Raw genomic sequence first — 22,439 nt, 5'->3', positions numbered from 1 at the left:
TGGCAAGACTGGAAACTATCCAAATGTCCAACAATCAAGGGCTAATAAACAAAAGAATGAAGGCGTTTTTTCCACACTGACCCAGAGAGAACTCTGGGCATATTAAAAGGAAAGGTGCAAGGGCTGGGATGGAGATCAGAAGTAAAGCATACACTTGGCACGCCTGATATCCCGTGGATCACTCACACCCACAAGCCTCAAAGGAGATAAATTATAAAAGCGTAGCCATAAAGGACACGCGTTACCTTCTATCTCAGGTGTTTCAAAGTGAGGAAAATAACGAATTGTGTTTCTTTCTATTTATATGAAGACTCACTGAATGAATTCCCATGGAATTTACACACAAGGTTGCCCAGTGCACGCTCTCTCTCTCTCTCTCTCTCTCTCTCTCTCTCTCTGTGTGTGTGTGTGTGTGTGTGCACTTTGCCTTGATTTGTAAATTAAGCAAATATGTTATCTACCAAACTAAAAGGATTGGCTGGCTGGGAAGAGAAAAGTCCCATAGGAGAATTAAAAGATAAAACCTTAAAGATCACAGAGGAGGCCCAGCAGTTAGGAGAGCGTATTCCTTCTGCAAAGGACTGGAGTTTGGTTCCTTGCACTGGTATCAGGTAGCTCACAAGCATCTGTAATACCAGCTCCAGGGGGATCCAAAGCTTCTATACATATGTGCACATACCCCCCTCTACAGACACAGACTCATAATCAAAAATATAAAATAAGTCTTTCTTTTAAAAAAAAAGACTCAGATTTTCCAATTTTCAGAATTTAAAGGTCTCCAGTGCTTCTTCTGTCATCAGTCTTTAGACACTTGGGAAGAACTGGAACTATATTTTGGTGGTCTGTCTGTCCAGCGACTCTGGGCCACTTTCCTGGGTTGACCACAACTTTTCTTTGGAAAGATCCTAAGAGGAGCATGGTTAGTGGCCTTGGGAAAGCCAACTCAGTGAAGTGCAACAGGTACTCTGTAGACTGCACGAAACAGCAGAGAGGACACGAGGGATATAGTGGCATAGCCTTCTCAGTATAGCTGCCTTTCTCCACATTATTCAAGCAGACAGGTCTTTGTGGTTTATTGGTACCTTGGAAAGTAAGAGTACGGCTGTGGTTCTCGAGGTGTGTGGCTTATTTAGATGTCAGCAGGAATGTCTGTGGAAGATGAAAGCTTCAGGGCTGGGTGATGCTTCTGAGAACATGGAACATAGCATTTCTCACTCTGAAGAACTTTCAGAACAACACCAGGCTTGGGACCTCTGGGGGGCTTGGGAGGTGATGGTGTTTTCAAAGTGCTGTGCCTATTGGTGATCTCAAAACAGCCCATTTAAAAATACCTGTTTGTTTGTTTTTAAGTCAGGGTCTTGCTATGTATCCTTGGCTGGTTTGGAACTCGCTATGTAAACCAGACTGGCTTTAAAGTCAGAGATCCTCTCTGCCTCACAACTGCTAAGATTAAAGGTATAGACCATGATGCCTGGCCCTCAAAACAACCTATTTTATCAAATGGGCTATGTGAGCCTTGGGGTATCACAATACCCAGTTAAGCTTGAGCTATGACTTGTGTTATGGGTTGTCTGACTTCAAAGCCTGCCGGCTTATCCATGGTAAGAGACCTACATACAGCTCACACCCTTTTCAGGATACCAACCACACGCAGACTCACCACCAAGGCTGGTCACGGTGCTTACCTCTCTCAATTCAGTTTACTCAGTCTCTTTGATCCATCTGTGAGCCCTGCACACTGCTTTGTGAATTAGGAGGTGGTGAGGATGTAGTTTAAAAAGTGTAAAATCTGGGTGAGGCGCTTGCCTATGATCCCAGCACTCAGGAGTATGAGGCAAGAGGATGGCTGTGAGTTCAAGGCCAAACTGGACCACATAGTAAGACTGTGTGTGATGATTTATACTGATTTATGTGATTTATATTGATGATTTATGTGATTTATATTGATGATTTATGTGATTTATATTGATCTATAGATGATTGATATTGATTATATATGATATATAGGGTCTGGAATCACCTTAGAGACAAATCTCTGGGCATGTCAATCAAGGAATTTGTAGATCAGGTTATCTGAGGTAGGATTATTGCCTGAAATGTATTTACACTGTTGCTTGGCCTGGGATCCCAGACTGCATAAAAAGGAGAAAGCTTACTGAACAGAGCCATTCATCTCTCCCTGCTTCCTGACTGTGGATGCAATGTGACAGCTGCCTCATGCTCCTGTCACCGTGATGGACTGTACCCTCAAACTGTGAGCCAAAATAAACCTTTCCTTCCTTAAGTTACTCTTGGCTGATGCTTTGCTATGGCAACCAGCAAGACAGCAGTGCACCGTTTCCCATTTCTAATTAAAAATGGGGTGACTAATGTCTTTGAATCCTCTGTTTCTAGAATAGATGCTTAAATCGGTGCCGATACCAGGAAGCAAAAGTTAATTTCCTTAATTAAAAGAAAAAAATCAAACAGTGTGGCAAACAGGATGTAATTTCTCATCTCTAACGCAAGCATTTGAGTTATGATTATCACTAAAATACTCTTGGGGACAATCAGTTCATATGAAAGGAGAAGCATATGCTACCACCAGGGCAAGGACAGTCACAGCTATAGAGTTTCTCCGGGACTCAGCATCAGGACTGGCATTGCTATGAGGTGACTTTCCAAAGTGGTCCAGTGATCTCAGCAGAGTTAGAGCAAAAACAGTAACTGGGGATGGCGAGATGGTTGAGTGGGTAAAAGCAATTGCAGCGAGAGCCAGACAGTCGTGTACAAAAAAGCTGGATGTAGTGAGGGCAATGTCTAAGCACAGCCCTGCTTCAGTGAGATGGGAGGCAGAGACAGGAGGACCAGATGCAAGGCTGTCTGGGATGGAGTGAGCCATAAAGTGGCAAAAACAGGAGAGACCTCTGCCTCAACAGAGTGGAGAAAGAACAAGAACCAACTCTCAAAAGCTGCCCCTGACCCCACACATGTGTGTGCATCTACACACACACACACACACACACACACACACACACACACACACACACACAGAGANAGAGAGAGAGAGAGAGAGAGAGAGAGAGAGAGAGAGAGAGAGAGAGAATAAATAAATGTAATACTAATCATAAATAAAAGCAAAACCAAATGATAATGGTGTTAAACCACACTAACAAGATGGCTCAGTGGGTAAAACCAGAAGACTCAAGTTTGATTCTTGGAACCCACAGAATGGAAGAAGAGAACTGATTCACACAAGTTGTCTACGCACAAACAATAAATAGGAAAATAAATTTTAAAAACCACATGACCAACCAAAAACTGTGTGCAGAGCACAGCAGAGCAAGACTCTGAAAACCGATCACAGTGTATCTGGCTTTAGATGGTAATCTTTTTACAATGCTTATGTTTATCAAATACACGTTGCAATTATGACTTATCAATTATACTGTAATAATGCTAGGGAGAAAGAATTTGAAACTATATTTAAGTCAATAATGTCAAGGAAAAAAATAATCAATAAATCATGACTTTTTAAACTTGTTTTTGATAAGAGTTTCAGCTACAGAGAGACAGTTAAAATCCTCAAAAGAAAAGCTATAAAGGTTATCCAGACTTTAACATTGAGAGCCAGCCTTTGTGGAATCTATAAAAAATTATTGCAAGATACACTGAGCGTCTTAGTACTGAAATTGATAAGGATGTAAATATTTAACTAGTATTGGAGGCTTATCTTTTTAAAGAACTCATGAACCACATAATATTTTCAAAGCTAGCACTCGTAAAATTTTCCAAACATTTCATTTTAAGCTTTTTTTGTTCTTAGTCTAAATAATAATTGCTCCCCTCCACTCCCCCCTGCCTCCTTTTTTAAAGATAGATTCTCAACACCTAGTCTGTCAGTTGGCTATCTATGTAGGTCGAGATGGCCTTAAAACTTGTAGATGTCTGCCTGTCTCAAATTTTTCTGATAGTGTCCCGAGCATGGAATCTTTTATTTTTTTTAAGACAGACAGATTTTGTGTGTGCATGTGCGTGCGTGTGTGCTTGTGTGTATGTATGTGTTTGTGTGTGTGTGTGTGTGTGTGTAGAGCCCTGGCTGTCCTAGAACTTGCTGTGTAGACCAGGCTGGCCTTGAACTCACAGAGATCCACCTGCCTCTACCTCCTGAGTGCTGGGATTAAAGGCATGGACCACCCCAACTCATGTCCAAGCATGAAATCTTGAGTGGAATACTTGGCTTATTGGCTGTCATCTTTTTTTGTGTCTTTGGCTGGGCCCCTTTTGCAAGGTCAGTGAGTCAGAAAAGGGGATGAGCAACTTGCCAACAGTGTGCACATTTATTTGAGTGAAAACCTTCAGGGGCTCTAGGAAGTGAAGCCTACCTGTACTAAAAGTGCTAGTTGGGACTAGTCCTGGAATGTACTCTGTAGACCAGGCTAGCCACCAACTCAGAGCTCTGCCTGCCTCCGCCTCCCGAGTGCAGCCAGCATATCCAGCCAGCACATCAATTGTTTTAGCATGGAAACTTATCTGATTTTCTTCAAATCTCTTTATTTCTATTTCATTACTATAATTATTTGCTTATTTACTTATTTGTTGTTGTTTTATATAGGGTCTTCCTATTTTTGTAGCCCAGGATGTCCTCAAACTTGCAGTCTCCATCTCTTTTCTGGAAGGTTCTCTTGGGCTTTCCAGGCCTACAGTGCCCACTGTCTACAGATGCCCAGCCCCTAATCCCTTTCAGGGGTTCCCTAACCCCATTTCAGAGTCCACGGGAAGAAATTGTCCCTTGCCTTCTCTCTTGCATACATTTTATGAATGTGTCCCCGGTACTCTGGGGTTGTGGCTCCATAGTAGAGTGCATGCCTACTGGCATGTGCAGAGACCTGGCTTGACCCTCAGTGCTACATAAACCAGTTGTGGTAGTTCACACCTACAATCCCAGAACTTGGGAGGAAAAGGCAGGAGGACGAGATCCCAGGTACATTCCTAGCTGCAGAGTTAGATGCCACCCTGGCATACATGAGACCCGGCTCAAATGTTTTTTTTTATTAGGCTCCCGTGTCATTTCTTCAGCACATAACTGTGCTTTAGCAAGGCCAGCACTGGGATGTGGGTAAGAAACTCTTGATGTTCTTTTTCTTCAGTCCAGGTTTCAAGGACTTTGGTCTGAGTGGCTGTTACTCTTCTACACTGGGGAGATCTCTGGGCCCCAGGACCCACCCCTTTATAAATGCCACCTGCTCTGCCCCTAGTTGCTGCCCAGGGCCATAAAGATGAGCAGTGATAGATATGAAAGGACTGTTCTTATGAGAAACAGCATGGAGCTGTGTGTGGTGGTGTGTACCTGAGATCCCCGCATTTGGGAGGCAGAGGGGAGAATTTAAAGCTGGCTCGGGCTCCCGGCTACGAAGTGGGATCCCGTGTCTCCAAACAAATCAAACAAACCAACAAACCCCTACAAAGTAGTCTGTCTCCCAAGATAAGATCTAGACAGGAGACAAAGTAGGAGCATAATGGCAGGACAAGAGCAGACAGGAAACAGGAAGGTAAAGGAAGAGGAGGAGGAGGAGACNCCCCCCCCCCACCTCCCGAAGGCTGGGGAGTGGGAGGGGTCTGCAAGGGGAGGATGAGCATTGTAGGTAGACTTCTAGATCTAGCTATGGGCCTAGAGATACCTCAGACAGGCACATCTGCACATCTGAATTGCAAAACTTCTCTGTCTGCAGGTATGGTAGCTCCTAGTTCAGATTTAGGTTAAAGATACGGCTGCCCGTATCCAGCTGCCCCTTTCAGGCTCCCCTGCTCCTGCTGGATCTCTGGTGTAGTGGATCTGAGGAGTTCATTCACCTATAGACATAAACACCTTCCCCAACTCAGCGAGTGTTTGCTTGCACATATATATGTGCACCAGGCCAGAGGAAGGTCCTGGATCTCCTGGAGCTGGAGTTACAAATATTTGGGAGCAGCCTGATATGGGTGCTGAGGACTGGTCAGGTCCTACAGCCCGGTGCTCTCTTACTGCCGAGCCGTCTCTCCAGCCCTGGGAAGACATCTTTTTAACACAAATATAATTTGCCACAGCTTTTTTTTCTTTTGCTTTTTTTTTGGGGGGGGGTGTCATTAATATTTCCTGAGGTTTCTTCTCAGACTTTCTTTTTGGAACTAGTGTGGATTTTTCAAATGCTTAAAAGCTTGAAGCCCAAATCTATGTATATGTATGTAGCCTAGATTAATAACAAGCTGGACAGTGGAGTGCTGGGGAAAAAGCCTTCTTAACCCATATTCTCTCACTGTTTTTTTTTGTTGTTTGTTTTTCAAAAGCCATTTATTTTTTTGATTATGTGCACATGTATGTGGGTAGGTGCCTATGAGGGCCAGAGGCATCAGATCCCCTGGAGTTGGAGTTTTAGACAGTTGTGAGCTATCTGAAGAGGGTGCTGGGAACTGAACTAGTACATGCTCTTAATCACTGGGCTGCGTCTCAACTTTGCCTTTTTTTTTTTTTTTGAAACAGAATCTTTCTGTGTAGCCCGGGCTGGTCTCACACTTGCAGTGATCCTTCTGCCTCTGCTTCCCCAATGCTGGGATTGCAGGAATGTGCCACCATGCATGGCAAACACAGGATTTTAGTCAATAAATATTGAGAATTGTCTACTTCAGAAACCAAAGTGTTCATTCCCTTTCCAGGTGAGAGGAAATCAAAATTGCAAGGTTTCCGTTCATAATCACTAAAGGAGCATTTCCCGATTGTCTCTTTCCCTTCCTTTTCACATGGGTTCACTTGTTATGAAACTCCACACAGAGTCAAACATTAATGGCACTCAAGGGACATTTGTCAAATTAAGTTGTGGATTTAACTTGGTTATCTGCTTAAAGGATTGTTTCTATTTATTTGGTTGGTTTGGTCTTCAATACATCCTGACCAGTTTACCCCACCTCCTCTTTTTCTCCCATTCCCCACCCCACTCCACCCCACCCCAGTCCCCTCTCCCCATCCACCCCTTTTCTATTTCCCTTTAGAAAAGAGCAAATATCCCAGGAATAGCCACAGAACACAGCTAAGAAGATACCATAGGACTAGGCACAAACCTTCATATCAAGTTTGGGTGAGGCCACCCAGTAGGAGGAAAAGGGTCCCGAGAGCAGACAGAAGAGTCAGAGACAGCTATTATTCCCACTGTTAGGAGTCCCACAGGAACACCAAGCTAACAACAATAACACATGTGGCAGAGGGTTAATGCAGACCAATGCAGGCTCTGTGATTGCTGCTTCAGTCTCTGGAAGCACTGCAGGAGCTTTGTCACTGGGCTCTACGGTTCCTGCAGAAGTATTTGCTTGAATCTATTGGTAGCGTTAGACTCAACAACCCCTGCCATCTGGGCTCTGCCCCTTCTTTGTGTTGAGTTTTTAGATTGTGCAAATGCAATCAGAGCAGCTGTTTCTCAGAGGGAAAAGGCTACTCCAAGGTGCAGGTTGTTCTTTCGTGGCTACAATTAGTGATGGGGAAAAAAAAAAAAAGCAACCAAGTAGGAGGGAACCCATAAATTTTTATCATGCTCTTTGTACCCAGCGCCATTCTCTGATAAGTGAGAAGTGATAAAACTCAGACATTCCCAGAGGTTTCTTGCTTATGAAATCCTTTTCATCAAAGAGCACCCTACCTGGGAGTTCAAAAGGATTGCCACATGTTTTGATGTTACCCTTAGCTCTCCTGATGAGCTCAGCTGCTCCTGCTTGCCAAGGCATAACAAGATGGCCCTGGCTTTACCCATTTGTCCTGGCTTACAAGAGCAGAATCACAAAGAAGCAGGTTCTTTTCTGACCCCAGGGGAGGAAGGGTCAAACTCCCAAGAGGTTGATCATACTGAAGTAGGTGGTATGAAAGGAATAAAAATGAAAAAGATAAAGTTATCCACTCATAATAATGAACCCTAGAGGGTAATTAATGGTCATTATAGTAATGAAGTAATGATCAGGGCAAATGACCTTAGCCAAGGACAGGATGAGCCCAGGAGGCTTGCTCAGTGCTCCTGAGGATATTGGATTCACTGCTCTATCTCTGAGCCCACACCACTTTCTTGCCCCTACTGACCAGGTCAACTAAGACGTTCCCTGCTATGGCTGTTGAATGTCTTCTATTTGTCTCTCTACCTGGGTCTTCTTTTGTTTGTCTTTACATGTGTCTGGTGTGTTTCAATGAGTGTGGGCACACAAGGTCTGGTGTCTTCCACGATTGATTCCTATGTATATAAATATATTTAATTGAGCCTGGGTCTCTCACTTGAACCCAGAGCTCTAGGAATTTTCCTGTCTCTACCTCCCTGAACGCTGGGATTCCAGATTGGTCTTGATGCCCACTCAGCGTTTATGTAGGCTTTGGGGACCGGAACTCTGGCCTTTTCATGCTTGCCCAACAATCACTTTACCTACTGAACCATTTCCTCTGCTCTTTGCCATCCTGCTTTCTTTTCCTCCTCTTTCTGATCTTGCTCTGTGTCTAGGGAGGCTAGTTTGTGGGGATTGTCTTTTCTCTTGTTTTCTCAAGTCAGGGTTTCTCTGTGTAACTCTGGCGGCCCTGGAACTCCCTCTGTAGACCAGGCTGGCCTAGAACTCATAGAGATCCACTTGCCTCTGCCTCCTGAGTCCTGGGATTAAAGGTGTGCACCACCACCACTACCACCACCAGTCTTAACAGACTCCTTAGGCTCCTGGCTCCCTCCAAGTAGTCTTTCCTCAAACTCCTCTCTCTTTGGGGTTCTAGAAACCCCACATCTAGCCCTGGATACTTGGACTGACAGTGGCTCTCCCTGGTGTGTCAGTCCCTCCATCCTTATGCTTTCTTACTCACACACGTTCTTTCCAAACTGGAGTGTGAAATCTTTCTGGCTGACCCTGAAGTGTAGGGTAGTGAATCACTGGTCCTCTGTGGTCTGCAGCTTTTGGTACAGGGTTGGATAACTCTTCTATTCTCTTCATATTTTCTGATTTATAACGAGCGTTATAGACAAAAATGATACCTAAGCACTTTCTCATTGTGTTTATCCTGCAATATCCTTTTCCGGTTTTGAGTTTTAACCATGGTAGTGGAGGGAGTGCAGGCAAGTCTATACTGCGTAGCTGTCATTTCCAACCACTTATAACAACAGTTTATAACATCCGGGCGGCGTTTTACAGCTGTTTTTAATCTTCTAGAGATGATACTAGAAGCATCAGTAAGCTGTTTTGTCATTTTGGTACTTGAGGGTTCAAGGTCATGTGGTTTCAGCATTTAAGATATGGTGTTGCTCCCAAAAGGCTCTTTCAGGAAAGGTTTTGGAAGGTCCCTGGGCTAGAGAAACGCAGTGAGAGGCCATCATTCCTTCGGGTAAAAGAAAGCTCCAAGTTCAGTCCAGAGCTCAAGCGCCACAGGCACAAAAGCAGACTGCGCACTTGGGGAAGGCAGCAGAACTTGGCGCCCGGAGGCTCAAGGCCGGGTGGGTGGGGCGAGACTGAGCCTCTTGTGATTGGTGTGCGGCCCTCCGCCTTAACCAATGAACTGAGAGAACGGGCGGGGGCGGGACAGACACGTCATCTTAAACGACCTGACGCGCCGGGCGGCCACATCGCGCTTCGTGGCTGAAGTACAGTCAGTGTCGCTTAGCGGACGCTGTCAGGTACGACGTACGCGCCGGGGCTGGGCCAGAGCGACTAGGACCCGCTCGGTGTTCCGGAGTCTCCGCCGGGGCAACACTGGAATCTCCGGGTCTAGGGCGCCACGCAGACCCGGGGTGGGGCGGGCTCGGCGCGAGGACGGGCGGGGCACGGCTTGGGCTCACTGTCCCCGGGGGACTCGGCTAAGGGGACTGGGGCCTTGGAGGTCTCGACTTTGAAAAGGCGGCGTTGAGGGCGCGGGGCACCACGAGCAGCTTGGCTGGGGGGAGGGAAGGACCCGATCCCCGGGGACAGAACTGCGAACTTGTGGTCGCGTCACCGGGAGGGGGCGCTGATGCGGACCAAGTCCGAGCTCCTTGGGCAGCTTTTACATCTCGTGGCAGATCATACCCATCCCTCCCCAATCCCCACTTCTCTTCAGTCCTAAACCAAATAAGAGGATTGAGGAAGTGACGTGCACTCTGTGATGAGATGGTGGCTAAGGATTGGCCCACAGGGCTCTCTGCACGAAGAGTCCCCTCCTTAGGCCTTTGACAAGCTATGCTGAACCTCAGTAAATTCCAGTCTAATTGTGGGGAGCTCTTGCTGCCAGCAAATCTTGCCCCAGGCCTACAGCAATGCCTAGGAGTACATTTACCTTGTAGATGTGTCAAGATATGTTAAGGGAGAAGGAGTGGTTTTGGAATGAAGTGGCTTTGCTACTTGAATAACCTCTGATTTCTCCACCCTAAATTTTCTTGATCAAACTTGTTAGTGTCTGTAGGTAAGTTAATTTTATGTAACTTGTAACTGTACTTTAAGTTGTATGTGTGTAATCAGGAATGAATGCGCCATCCGAGGCCAGAGGGATCCCTGGAGCAGTTCTTGATAGTTGTGCCATGTAATGTGGGTGTTGGGAACCAAACTTGGTCTTCTGCAGGCATAATAGGTGATCTTAACTGCTGAGCCATCTTTCCAGCCCCTAAAAATTTAATTAGTACGTATTTTAAAAGGTATTTTTTCCTGTCTCATCTGTTTACCTTCCAGTCTACTTTTATTATGGTTATATGGATATGTATTTTATGCTCTTTGCAGAGTTCTTGAGGATGAACCAAACTGTATACCTGTATACTTTTTTTTTTTAGATTTATTTATTTATTATATGTAAGTACACTGTAGCTGTCTTGAGACACTCCAGAAGAGGGCATCAGATTTCATTACGGATGGCTGTGAGCCACCATGTGGTTGCTGGGATTTGAACTCGGGACCTTCAGAAGAGCAGTCGGCGCTCTTAACCACTGAGCCATCTCGCCAGCCCCCAAACTGTATACTTTTAAAAATAGTAATGAATGGGTAGTGTCGTGGAGGTGTGCGGCGGAGGGTGCGGTGGAGTTGGTTCAATCCTTTCCCAGTAGTGTTACTTTAGTTGTTTGCCAGTGACGCACTTGAGGTGAATTTTAGCCAGAATATTGGTTACATAAAACAAAGCTTATGTTGACAGAACTTCTAAAAAAAAAAAGAAAAAAAAATAAGGGCTGCGTTTGTGAATGGTTACCTCAGAAAAGTAAATATTTAACAAGCGCCAAACCAAATTTACTTCTCAAGCTGAAGATTTTCAATGGCTTTTGGATGACTTTACACTGCTGATTCTTTTAGAGCAATTTAAGGAAAGGTTATTTAATAAGTCAGACTAAACAAATTCTTCCAAATGCACCCCTTAATGGAGACTGTACTGTGGAGACATTCCTGTGAGCTAATGGGGAAGGGAACAATGATGGCCTGAAATTAAACATAGGTGTTCGAAGTGCTCGGCCTGTCGTTAGTTCTTACGTTTGGGCTCTTATATCTGCTAAATATAAATAGCAGATAAATAATAAATAGGAATAATCTATCTATCTATCTATCTATCTATCAGTCATCTTCGGTTTCTCGAGACAGGGTTCCTCTGGGTAGCTCTGGCTGCCCCAGACTCACTTTGTAGACCAAACTGGTATCAACTCTGAACCCTTGATGAAAAGATGAGTTTCCATAGGAGGACAGAGAAGTAGCCTCTCAGAGCTGAGTTATTTTGATGCAGGATGGGTTTAGGAGGGACTTTCGTTGTAAATTCAAAGGGAGAAGGTGGAAAAAGTTATCTGTATAGTATTTATGCACAGAAGAAAATTGGTAGTTAATGGTAATCTCTTAAGTAGGTAATTTTCTTGTCTGACTGCTATTTATTTTATTTTAATATTAAGGCAAGGTCTCTCTTTATAGCCCTGGCTGAGCTGGAACTATGTAGACCAGGTTGGCCTCTAACTCCTAGAGGTCCATCTGCCTCTGCCTCTCTAGAGTGTTGGGATTAAAGGCCTGCTTGACCACCTCTAACTTCTTGGGTATCTGAGAATAGTCTTAGGCTCCTGATCCTCCTGCCTCTGCTTCTCTAGTTTATTTGGTACTAGAGATGGACTCCAAGGCTGCGAGGATATTAGGCAAGATTTCATTTTTATTTTTTAATGAAAAACGATCCAGTTTGAAGACCCTGGCAGTGTGTTTTTAAAGCTGTGGAACTTGGCTAGTGTTCCTGTGAACTTAGAGCAGAGAGAGTATAATGAATAACTCCTTTGTGCCAAACCAGAGGCTTTCACATGGACTCCTCACGACCCTGTGAATGGCGTCAACCTCATCGAAGTTCAGAAAGAGTGACACATTCACGCAGAGCGCAGAGCCGCACACTGAATTTAAATCTGGATTGTGCAGTGCTGTGGACTTTCTATCATACGTCTACCATTTCCCGAACCCCTGTGAAGGAGAAGGTTGTTGGTGGCTGTTTTAAAGCCTTCTTTAATTTTGTTCTAATATTTCTCATTCAGTACCAAGCTCAGTAACTTGAACACAGAGGCTCTTTAATAGAAATGTGTGTACCAGATTCTGCTCTGTCAGGGTCTGTGCAACTTGTAGCCTTTTCCAGTTAAGTTGAATATCCAGAGTATTACTCACATTTTGAATGTTTCTTGTGACGCTACTGAACATTCTACATGAAATTGAGAGGACGTGGCAGATAAAGAGATTCTAGCTGAGGAGGTAACTCAGTGTAAGTTGAGATAAGTCGAGTTCAGATAACTTTTTAGATTCTTTCCCATTGCACTCTTTATTTTGTTTGGAGTCAGCTGAATGTAGCCTTGGACTGGAAACCCTCCTGTCTTAGCCACCGCCCCCTCTGCCCCACCCCCCCCAATCCATGGCTGCAGTCACTTGCTGTCCTATTGCAACCTGTAAAAATACACCATTAAAAGCATTTTTAGGATTTTTTTTCAATAACCAGGTTTTTTTTTTCTTTTTTTGTCTTTTTGCCTATTGAAAAAAAATCATGGCTGTAGACTTTGGTGGGAAAGGTATATGAATAGTTTTTAAAGTTTGAGCCTTTCCCTAAGAATAGGTGACCTGGTGACACAAGGCTGCACCTCCTGGGAACCCTGACTGCGCTTTTCTCTACACAACATTGTTTCCTCAAAGCTTACCGGATCCTTTCTTTTTATTTGACTTTGCTTCTTGTCTGCTCTCTGTTAAACAACGCAGACCATGTCCGAGTTCATTTTCAGTGTTTCTGACATAAATACATTTTATGGAAATTGTAGAGAGTAGAGAATAGTTAAATACAGCCACGGTGACTTTTTGTTTTCTCTCCTTAACAGTTTCCCCTAATACTCTTGCATAATTGGACATGCAATTTTTTTTATATATATAAAATTTTCGTTTCTTTTCTTAATTAGACATGTCCTAAAATGCCTTGCCATGTTGGTAGAGACTTATTTTAAAGATTTGTTTGTATTTTTGTGTATGAGTGTTTTGTTTGTGTGTATCTAGGTGCATTTGCTAAGGAGTATCAGAGAAAGCACATTTTATGCATATTTGCTAGGCAGAAGTTAATACAATTTTAAATTTTCAGTAGTTTAAGTAGGATCTACTGTGTAGATTGTAAAGAGCCTAGGAAGAAAGGATAAATTGGTATCTTAGACTTCGTGGTGGTGAGGAATGAGGACTGGCTCTTTGTAGTACAGCTAAACATCTTTGTTAGCTGCCATTTCCAGGCTAGTGATTCTGGCTTTGTTCTTGTTAGAGAGAAAATACTGTGGAAATGACAGACCTTTTCCTTAGGGAAGTATATAATTGTGTGTCTTATTTTAAGAATCACTTGGACCCCCTAGATCTTGCATTTTCAATCTGTACTCTGGTCGGACCGTGGGAAGGAAGACTAGTGGCACGGTTCTGGCAGACAGCGTAGAGTTCTGGGAACTCATTAGTGACTGCACATTCCTGAACCTCACTGGGTTTTTAGTGTGGAGTGAGAGCCTAGTTGAAAGAGAAGTTAGCCAAGTCCACGATTGGCTGATTTGGCAGCGCAATCATGAGTGCTAAGAACATGCATGGTTTGACTTGTTGGAAAATTCTGTTGAAACATGAATTAGCTATTTGTATATATAGACACCCCCTGCTTGCCTGGCTTTTGGTAACTTCCCCCTAGTCTAGAATTTACCTAAAGTGCTTTCCTTCTCTGCTTCCAGACATCATACCTATACCTGCTCTTATTTGTTGCAGGATCTTACATGATCTTAATGGTGAGCTGTGCACACAGAAGTTGGGGGAGCACTGTTAGGGACTGGCTTTAGAACTGGTGCCGAGAGAGGCCTGATCCTGAAAAGTGTAAATAATGCCAGTCTACACCGGTGTGCTCGGGATTTTATATACCCCACTTAGCTGTTCACGCTTCGGTATTCTCTTGGTCCCAATTGTTTGTTTTTCCTTTAAACAGTTGATTTTTTTGATACTTTTTTAATGTTTTGTGTGGCAGGGGAGGTGGGTGGGTTATAGACACAGCCATCCTAGCAAAATAGATTCCTTATGAGTCATTTGTTATATATGTGTATTTGTTACTGTAAGATCTCAAGACTCTTAACAAAGTGCAAAACAAGTCTTTTCACCTCTGTTTATGCTGAGTTTGACTAATGTTTTAGATATCTGTGCTAAATGACAAATTTTACCTTGTGTAGTTTGGGTGCTAAACTCTTTCCAGTCTCCAAAAGTTACTTTTTTCCTGTTTCTGTATATTTTTTAAAGATGTATTTTTATTTTTTGTGTGTCCTAAATGTCTGCCTGCATGTATATATGTGTATCATGTTGGTGTCTGAAGAGGGTGCTGGATCCCCTGGAGTTACAGATAGTTGTGAGCCATCGTGTGGGTGCTGACATCTGAGCCCAGGTCTTCTGCAAAAGTAGAAAATGCTTTTACTCGCAGAGCCATCTCTCCAGCTCTCTAGCTTTCTTCTCCTCCTATCTTCTTTCTCTTTTGAGGAAGAGGCTACTTGTAGCCCAGGCTGGTCTGGAACTTATTATGTAGGCCAGGCTAGCCTGGAACTTGAGTTGATCATCTTTCCTCTGCCTCCTGAATGCTGGGATTACTTCATCTAGGTTAAACGACATTTGTTATTACTTGTCTCACTGCCTACATATCAGGATGATTAAAAATGCAAAATAAAGAATAGAGTTGGTGGGGAGCCTGAGGGCCTGCAGTGGGGCCGAGAGAGGATGAGGCAGGTGCTGCTTGTGGTTCTAGCTCCACACAGGGCCACTTGAACCCAGAGTTAAAAGACCACCCTGGGCTTTCAAAAGGTACAAAATGGTTCATAGTCTCTCCTTTTCACACCCTGCCTCATGACCAACCAGCAGGCAGTTGTGGCATCTGACTTGGCGCCCTGCCTGTTATCTTCCCTGAACCCTGCACTGTCTGGTAGGATAGGGCTGACTGCTGACTGTGTGGAAGCTTGGCAGTTACTTAGTGAGCAGACAGGAGTTGGCTCTGGAAAGGTTCTCACTCTCCACACCTTATCCTGACTTTGGACAGGTCTGTCTGCACTCCCACTCCTGAAGGACCCACACAATGCTTTCTAAACTAGCAAGTCTGCAGACCATTGCTGCTCTGCGCCGAGGAGTCCACACCTCAGTCGCCTCTGCCACGTCTGTTGCCACGAAGAAGACAGAGCAAGGCCCACCATCTTCTGAGTACATTTTTGAACGGGAATCTAAATATGGTGCACACAATTACCATCCTTTGCCTGTAGCCCTGGAGAGAGGAAAAGGTATGTTTTGGATTAATCCACCCACACATTTGCTTGAAATGTGTTATCAGAATGAGTTGTTTTGTGTTTCTCATGTGTAAGCCTCACTGAATGCCTGTTGCAGATAGGGCTCCTTTGACTTTTCTAGGCGACTAAGGCACCTGTGCCCATCAATTTTCCATGGGAGCCTCACGATGGTGAATGCAGAGGAAATGGGCATGCGTATCACTGACAATCTTTTAAAATTAGTTTTTATTTAGACATGACTCTAATAATAAAAACGTTATGATGATATGAAAATCATTTCTTTCCTTTTCCCCCAGATAGCTGAGGCTTTTCTTCGTTGTGTTCTCCATCCCTCCTGGCCCCATGTACACCCTGCTTTCTAGCTCTTCCCCTAGATACTCACTGTGCCTCCTCTAAGAGTCCACAGGGGCTTTATCTTTTATATACACAGGTCGTTATCAGAACCAGGAAGTTAACAAGAGCAGAGCAGGAATCAGCTTTGTGTCCTTAGACCAGGACTCTCATTCTTGGTGGTTCAGTGTCTGTTGATCAATAGAGCAGTAGGTCTCCTCTTCCCCTCCCCCTTACTCTTCTTCCTCTCCTCTTCCTTCCTCCTCCTCTTTCTCATCCCCTGTCTTCTTCCTCCTTCTCCTTCTATTCCTTCTCTTGTTCCTCCTCCTACTTCACCCACCCCTTCTCTTTCTCCTCCATCTCCTTCTTTTCTTCCTCCTCCTCCTGTCCTGGGCCAGTATTTTTTTTTTTTTTTTAATTGTAACACTTCCCAGCTGAAGTATTTCAGCCCTGTAAGCCAGTGTTTCTTCAAATTTGGCGCTGCCTGAATTGATGTGGAGTAGAATTGCTGGGTCATGTGGTAACTCTGTGATTAGCTTGTTACAGGAACTGCCAACCTTTAAAACAAAACAAAAAAAACCTCTGTGTGTGTGTGTGTGTGTGTGTGTGTGTATGTGCCCATGCCTGAGTGGAAGCAGAAGAGGAAGTCAGGTGTCTTACTTTATCGGGTTCTGCTTTATTCCTCTGAGACAGAGCTTCTCACTGAACATGAAGCACACCATTTTGGCTAGGCTGGCTGGCCAGGGAACTGCTGGGATCTGCCTGTCTCTGCAGTTAAGGCTGGGGTAACAGGAATGAGTGGCCATGCCCAGCTTTTTAAAAACGTGGGATATGGGAACTCAAACTCAGGTCCTCATGTGAGCCTACATAATAAGAGCTCCTACTGAGCCATCTCCCCAGCTCAGGATTACTAATTGTTTTTCAGATCAGCTGTACTGTTTTTGATTTTTGGTATTGGTAGAGAGACAGGCTCTTACCTTGTAGTTCAGGCTGCTCCTAACCTTGGATTCATCCAACATGAGCTGCCAAGTGCTGGGATCACAGGTGTGCACCACCACGCCCAGTCACAGCTGTACCGATTTACACGTCCCCTAGCGATGCATGCGAGTTCCAAACGGTTTATCTTTGCCCCACTGTTTTTTCTTTTAAAAATTATAAGCATACTAGTATGGAATAGTAGCTCCTTGTTTTGATTTGCATGTTTCTAATGGCTGGTGATGGATTGTATGTCTTTACATGTTCATATTAGCATCTGTGTGTCTTTGAAGAAAATGCTAGTAAGTTATTTGCCCATTTTTTAAAAAACAGAGTCCTGCTTAATCCAGGCTAGCTTTGAACTCCTGACTCTCCTACCTCTGTCCCCTCCGTGGTGGGATTAAAGGTATGTGCCATCATGTCTAGTGGCTTTTATTGTTGTTTATCATTATGTTCTGGATACTGAGTCCTTATCAGGTATATGGTTTGCAAATACCCCTGTTAATATGTTCAGTTGTAGTCTATACTATACAAGAGTTTTGTCTGTTTTGTATAATTTCTTTGTAAATTCAAAGTTTTGGCTCCTGAGACTAAAATTGCTTAAGAGGTTACAACCAGCCAACCAACTTACCTCCCTTCCTTCCTTCCTTCCTTCCTTCCTCCCTTCCTTCCTTCCTTCCTTCTTTCCTTCATTTTTTCTCTCTTTCTTTTTAAATAAACTTGGTATAGAAAACTTTCAAATAAAAATAACATTACACGCTGAAATTGCCAGAACTGAAGCTTATCTATCTCTGTAAGCTTCTTACTGTTAGACTAGCGCTTGGGATGGAAGCTGTGGAGCGTCAGGCTGGAGTTTACACTTTCACTGTTGAGTATATTTTTATGTGCTTATTCACCACTAACCCCGCCCACAAATTTATGACACAATTACAGCCTTTTTATACTGTTTTGTTAAATGTACGTGTAAGAGTTAGTCAGATACAATACAGCTTTAATATTTCTTTCTAAATCAAAGTCAGGAGGCTTGCACTAAACCATTTTAAGCATAGGAATAAGTAGAGTACCATATATAGGTGTTTAGAGGGCTTAAGAAGTCAGTCTTCATTTTGGGATCTTGTGGCATACGGAGACTCTCATTCTTTTCCTTCCCTCTATTTTAGGCATTTATATGTGGGATGTGGAAGGCAGGCAGTACTTCGATTTCCTGAGTGCTTATGGTGCTGTCAGCCAAGGACACTGCCACCCAAAGATCATAGATGCCATGAAGAGTCAGGTGGACAAGCTGACGTTAACATCTCGGGCTTTCTATAACAATGTCCTTGGTGAATACGAGGAGTACATCACCAAGCTTTTCAACTACAACAAAGTTCTCCCTATGAATACAGGTAACGCACTCCCAACAACCAGTCATTTGTTTCTTTTTTTTTAGAATAACTGTTTATTTATATATAACTTATTAATATTAAATTAAATATTAATTTTCACCAATTGCTTCTGTTCATGGTTTCTTGACTTTGTTCATGGTCTTCATTTTACCTTCCAATATGTAAGCTGCACCCAAAACAATAAAGGGTCTTTAGAAATCACAGCTCCCAAAGTTGGACATCCACTACAGCCACCTCCATGCTTGCTATTGGCAAATGTAGTCCTGGTAGCTTGTTTCAATCACTCTCCATGACAAGTTTTTAGAAAAAATTTGTTCAAGCACCTTCAAATGAGACCGGTTTTGTTGCACCTGGAAGAGCCCAAGGACACGCCGGGTTTGGCCGCCCGAGGCCTCCGCTGTGCGCCATGCTGCAACCGTCTGCTTGCACTCTATGGCGCTGCGGGGAAAGCAGTCATTTGTTTCTTATTTGTATTTATTGAGCATCTCACCATGTCACCTAGGCTGGCCCTGAGTTTATACTCCTCCCACCTTAGTGTCTCAAGTAACTGGGATTAAGTTGTGTATCACATGCTAAGCTTATTTTTTTTTTTGTTGATAGTTTGCATTAGTCAAATTTGAGTATTTTCCTTACAATAGGAGTGGAGGCTGGAGAGACTGCATGTAAGCTCGCTCGTCGTTGGGGCTACACCGTGAAAGGCATCCAGAAATACAAAGCAAAGATTGTTTTTGCTGGTATGTAAATTTAAATGTTACAGTGTTAATGATATCATTTATGCAAGACATTATTTATGGAGTGTTTTATAAAGGCTAATGAGGGAATTCCTTTTAGATTTCTTTTTCTTTTTGATAGAATATTTTTATTGTTTATTGTTTACTTATTTCAGTTTTAAAGATTTTTCTCATAATATATATTTTAAAAATTTTTATTAGATGTTTTCTTTATTTACATTTAAATGTTATCCCATTTCCTCGTTTCCCCTCTGAAATATTTTTAGATTTCTAAGTTATTTCTACATGAATGAGAGTTTCCTTTTGTGATGCTGTGGAATGAATCTAAGGTCTGATGGATGCCAGTATAGTGCACTCCTTAGCCACATCCCTAGCTCGAGATTTTTCTTTCTTGACTCCTTAATCCTCCCTTCTTAAAGTAAGTGGCTATTTGATTTAATTTCTCATTTTACCAGATTTTCTTCATACCTGTTTTCTTGTTACATTTTTGTTTGTTTTGCTTTAATTAACTAACTAATAATTAATTTATTTTTGGTGCTAAGTTTTGAAGGCTTTGTGTTTCCTATATAAGCATTGTATCATTGAACATTGGTGGTCAACATCTTTTGTTGTTTTTTGAGACAGGGTTTTATTTATGTGTAGTCTTGGCTTTCCAGGAACTCATTATGCAGACCAGACTGGCCTCAAACTCATAGAGATCTGTCTGCTACAGCCTCTCAAGTGCTGGGACTAAAGGTCTGTGCCACTATGCTTGGCTTGTGGCCAGGATTTTAGTCCTGATCTTGAATGTGCCCTGTGCTGTGTTCTTAGAAGCTGTCAGGAACAGGAAGCCTGAAGCTGCCCTTGTTACACTTCTGAGAATGGCTGAGAAGGAATGCTTTTGAGTTCTTGTTAAGGAGATGTGTAGTTTGTTGGGATGATATAATCTGACTTAGATAATTTTTGTGTGATATTCAAATGATAGGGCCTGACTTTAAAGTTTTGATATTAGTTAAAAATAGTATGTATTGGTTTTGTGGTCAGAATCCATCCTTGTTTCGTCTGGTGAAAACATACAGTTAAATTATAAATCCTATAACATAATAACGTTATGGTTAGAAGCAGTTTGTATTGAGACGACAGATTATGATCTGAAGAAATGTTGACACGATTCTATAACTTACCATTTTGTTTTGAAAGCTCTAGCACATAGGGTAGACAAGCTGTAAATCCTGCAGCCGCCCCAGGGAGGGACGTAGAAGAGGAACACAGGAAACCTTGCTGTTTGTGTTGAGCTGGCGTGCAGGCAGCTGCATGGCCATTGAGCACCTATGGAGCAGATAGGGGGCTGTACCAAACTGGAAAAAGCCTAACGTAGCAGAGAAAGTATAGTTAGGCTCTTGCCAGCATTGAAGAGACAGAAAAGGAGAATCGGGAAAGGTTCCACTTTTCTGAAACATTTAGAAAGGGGTGTGGCTTAACCCAGCAGCAAAGCTTGGCTTCGTTAGGACTCACTGTATGTTACTGTAAGTTACTACCTAGAAGTTACCGTTGTAAAATCTTAGGTTTTAGTGTGGCTGTCCTAGCTGGCTATTAGAGACAAAACATGATTTCTATTGTATTAGAGACAAAACATGATTTCTATTGTATTAGAGACAAAACATGATTTCTATTGTATTAGAGACAAAACATGATTTCTATTGTAGATTGTCCAGTCTCTTTCAGACTAGCTAAGGGTGTAAAGATATTTTTGCATCCTATTGACAGAGGCTAGAATGCCAGTGAAAGACTATATCCCTGCAGTGTGAGCTACGGGATGAGATCCCTGGGACTAGGGAAAGCAGAACAGCCTGGCTCCTGGTGGCCTGACTCCTGAATCTAACGCGGGTGACAGAGGCTTTTGCAGGAGGAATTGAGTTGCTGCTGATGTAGGTGGTGCCGCCTTCCTTAGTGTGATGAGTTCTTGTTCTCTCTACTGTTCATGGCTGAGGTTAACTCCATCTTCAGTGATGTCGTTGTTTGCTCTGCTGGCTAATGGTAGGATGTTTGCTTTCTATTAGAGTCGAAGCTCTGAGGACAGGCAGCTCCCAGGCTAATTACCTGTCTATCTCTTGTCTTGGAGTACTCTTCGACTTCCTGTGGCTCCCATTTATTAATAGAAAAAAAGATGTGATCCTGAGGAAAGGCAGCTGTCTATCTATTTCATTTAAGTTTTGTAGAGGATTATAATGTCAAGGAAGGCAACGTGGAAGGTATTTGGATTGTCTGAGTGTCTTTTCTATACGTGAATTTGGAAGTGCATCTGTTGAGTAGGTAGCTTGCAGTATTGGGTTATCAGAAGGGAACTGCTCATCTCTATGCTAGATGCCTTTTCTCAGGTTCCTATTGTAAATGTACCTTGTCTGTCTAGGAACCCTGCTTTGAATGCTTCAGTTGTTGGGCTTCAGTTGGAATGGGTCTGAGGAAAGTACTGTAGAGATTTGTCCTTTTAGTTAGGCTTCCCAAGGTGTTGGTAGGGCAGTACTTGTGGGTTTCTTTGGAATAATCATTGCTTGTCTTTCCTTTTAGATGGAAACTTTTGGGGTCGAACGCTATCTGCAATCTCCAGTTCCACAGATCCGACCAGTTATGATGGCTTTGGACCCTTCATGCCAGGCTTTGAGACCATCCCATATAACGATCTGCCTGCACTGGAGGTACATCAGGGTGGCTATGGAACTTGGCTCATAGCAACTGGAAATTATTTTGAATGAATTCTTGCCTGCTGGAGAGAGATCTCAGTGGGTAAGAGCACACTCTGCTATTGCAGAGGTCCAGCTCCTTGGTGGCACCTAGGTGGCAGCACTTTCTTTAATGCCAATTTAGTGGATCGAACACCGGCCACTTGGGCAACAGGCATGCTTGTGGTGCAGATACATACATGCTTACGTAGTCGACAAACACCCAGGTACAGTCAACCAACCAACCAACCAACCAACCAACAAACAAAAAACCCAACCAAAACAAAACAAAAACGCAGGGGCGGTTGCTCAGTGGTAGAACAGCATGTGAGAGGTCCTGGGCTTGAGCCCTAACACTTCAAAATGAACAAACTTACAGGAATCGGAAAATTCTTAAGGTAGGCTGAAGTCAGTTGTATTCTCAGTACTGGACAGTTAGTGTACAACGCAGGGGATCTGCTCTTGTCATCTAGTACTAGGCCAGCTGGCCAGCTCACCAGCTCCGAGTGTAACTACTGGACTAGTACCCATTAATTACTAGGTAATCTCCCTCTCCCTCTCCCTCTCCCTCTCCCTCTCCCT

General features: G+C 43.3%; 1 protein-coding gene across 2 annotated transcripts in view; it reads left to right on the top strand.

Moving 5' to 3' along the window:
• The first annotated feature begins 9,534 nt into the window (after window positions 1-9,534).
• Oat (ornithine aminotransferase) overlaps window positions 9,535-22,439 on the top strand; it is a 19,323-nt gene continuing 6,418 nt past the window's right edge. The window contains exons 1-6 of one of the 2 annotated variants that reach the window (XM_029479840.1): window positions 9,667-9,752; window positions 10,391-10,399; window positions 15,497-15,731; window positions 18,203-18,427; window positions 19,066-19,161; window positions 21,706-21,833. In XM_029479840.1, coding sequence (XP_029335700.1) covers window positions 15,533-15,731; window positions 18,203-18,427; window positions 19,066-19,161; window positions 21,706-21,833 — 648 coding nt within the window. In that variant the 5' untranslated portion in view covers window positions 9,667-9,752; window positions 10,391-10,399; window positions 15,497-15,532. Of the gene's footprint in view, window positions 9,639-9,666; window positions 9,753-10,390; window positions 10,400-15,496; window positions 15,732-18,202; window positions 18,428-19,065; window positions 19,162-21,705; window positions 21,834-22,439 lie in introns of those variants that run through there. The other variant, XM_021168381.2, reaches the window with a different exon arrangement.

This window comes from Mus caroli, chromosome 7 (genome assembly GCF_900094665.2).
Source record: "Mus caroli chromosome 7, CAROLI_EIJ_v1.1, whole genome shotgun sequence".
Classification (NCBI taxonomy): domain Eukaryota; kingdom Metazoa; phylum Chordata; class Mammalia; order Rodentia; family Muridae; genus Mus; species Mus caroli.
The sequence above is the reverse complement of the archived record's forward strand: the minus strand, read 5'-3'. Positions and strand labels throughout refer to the sequence as shown.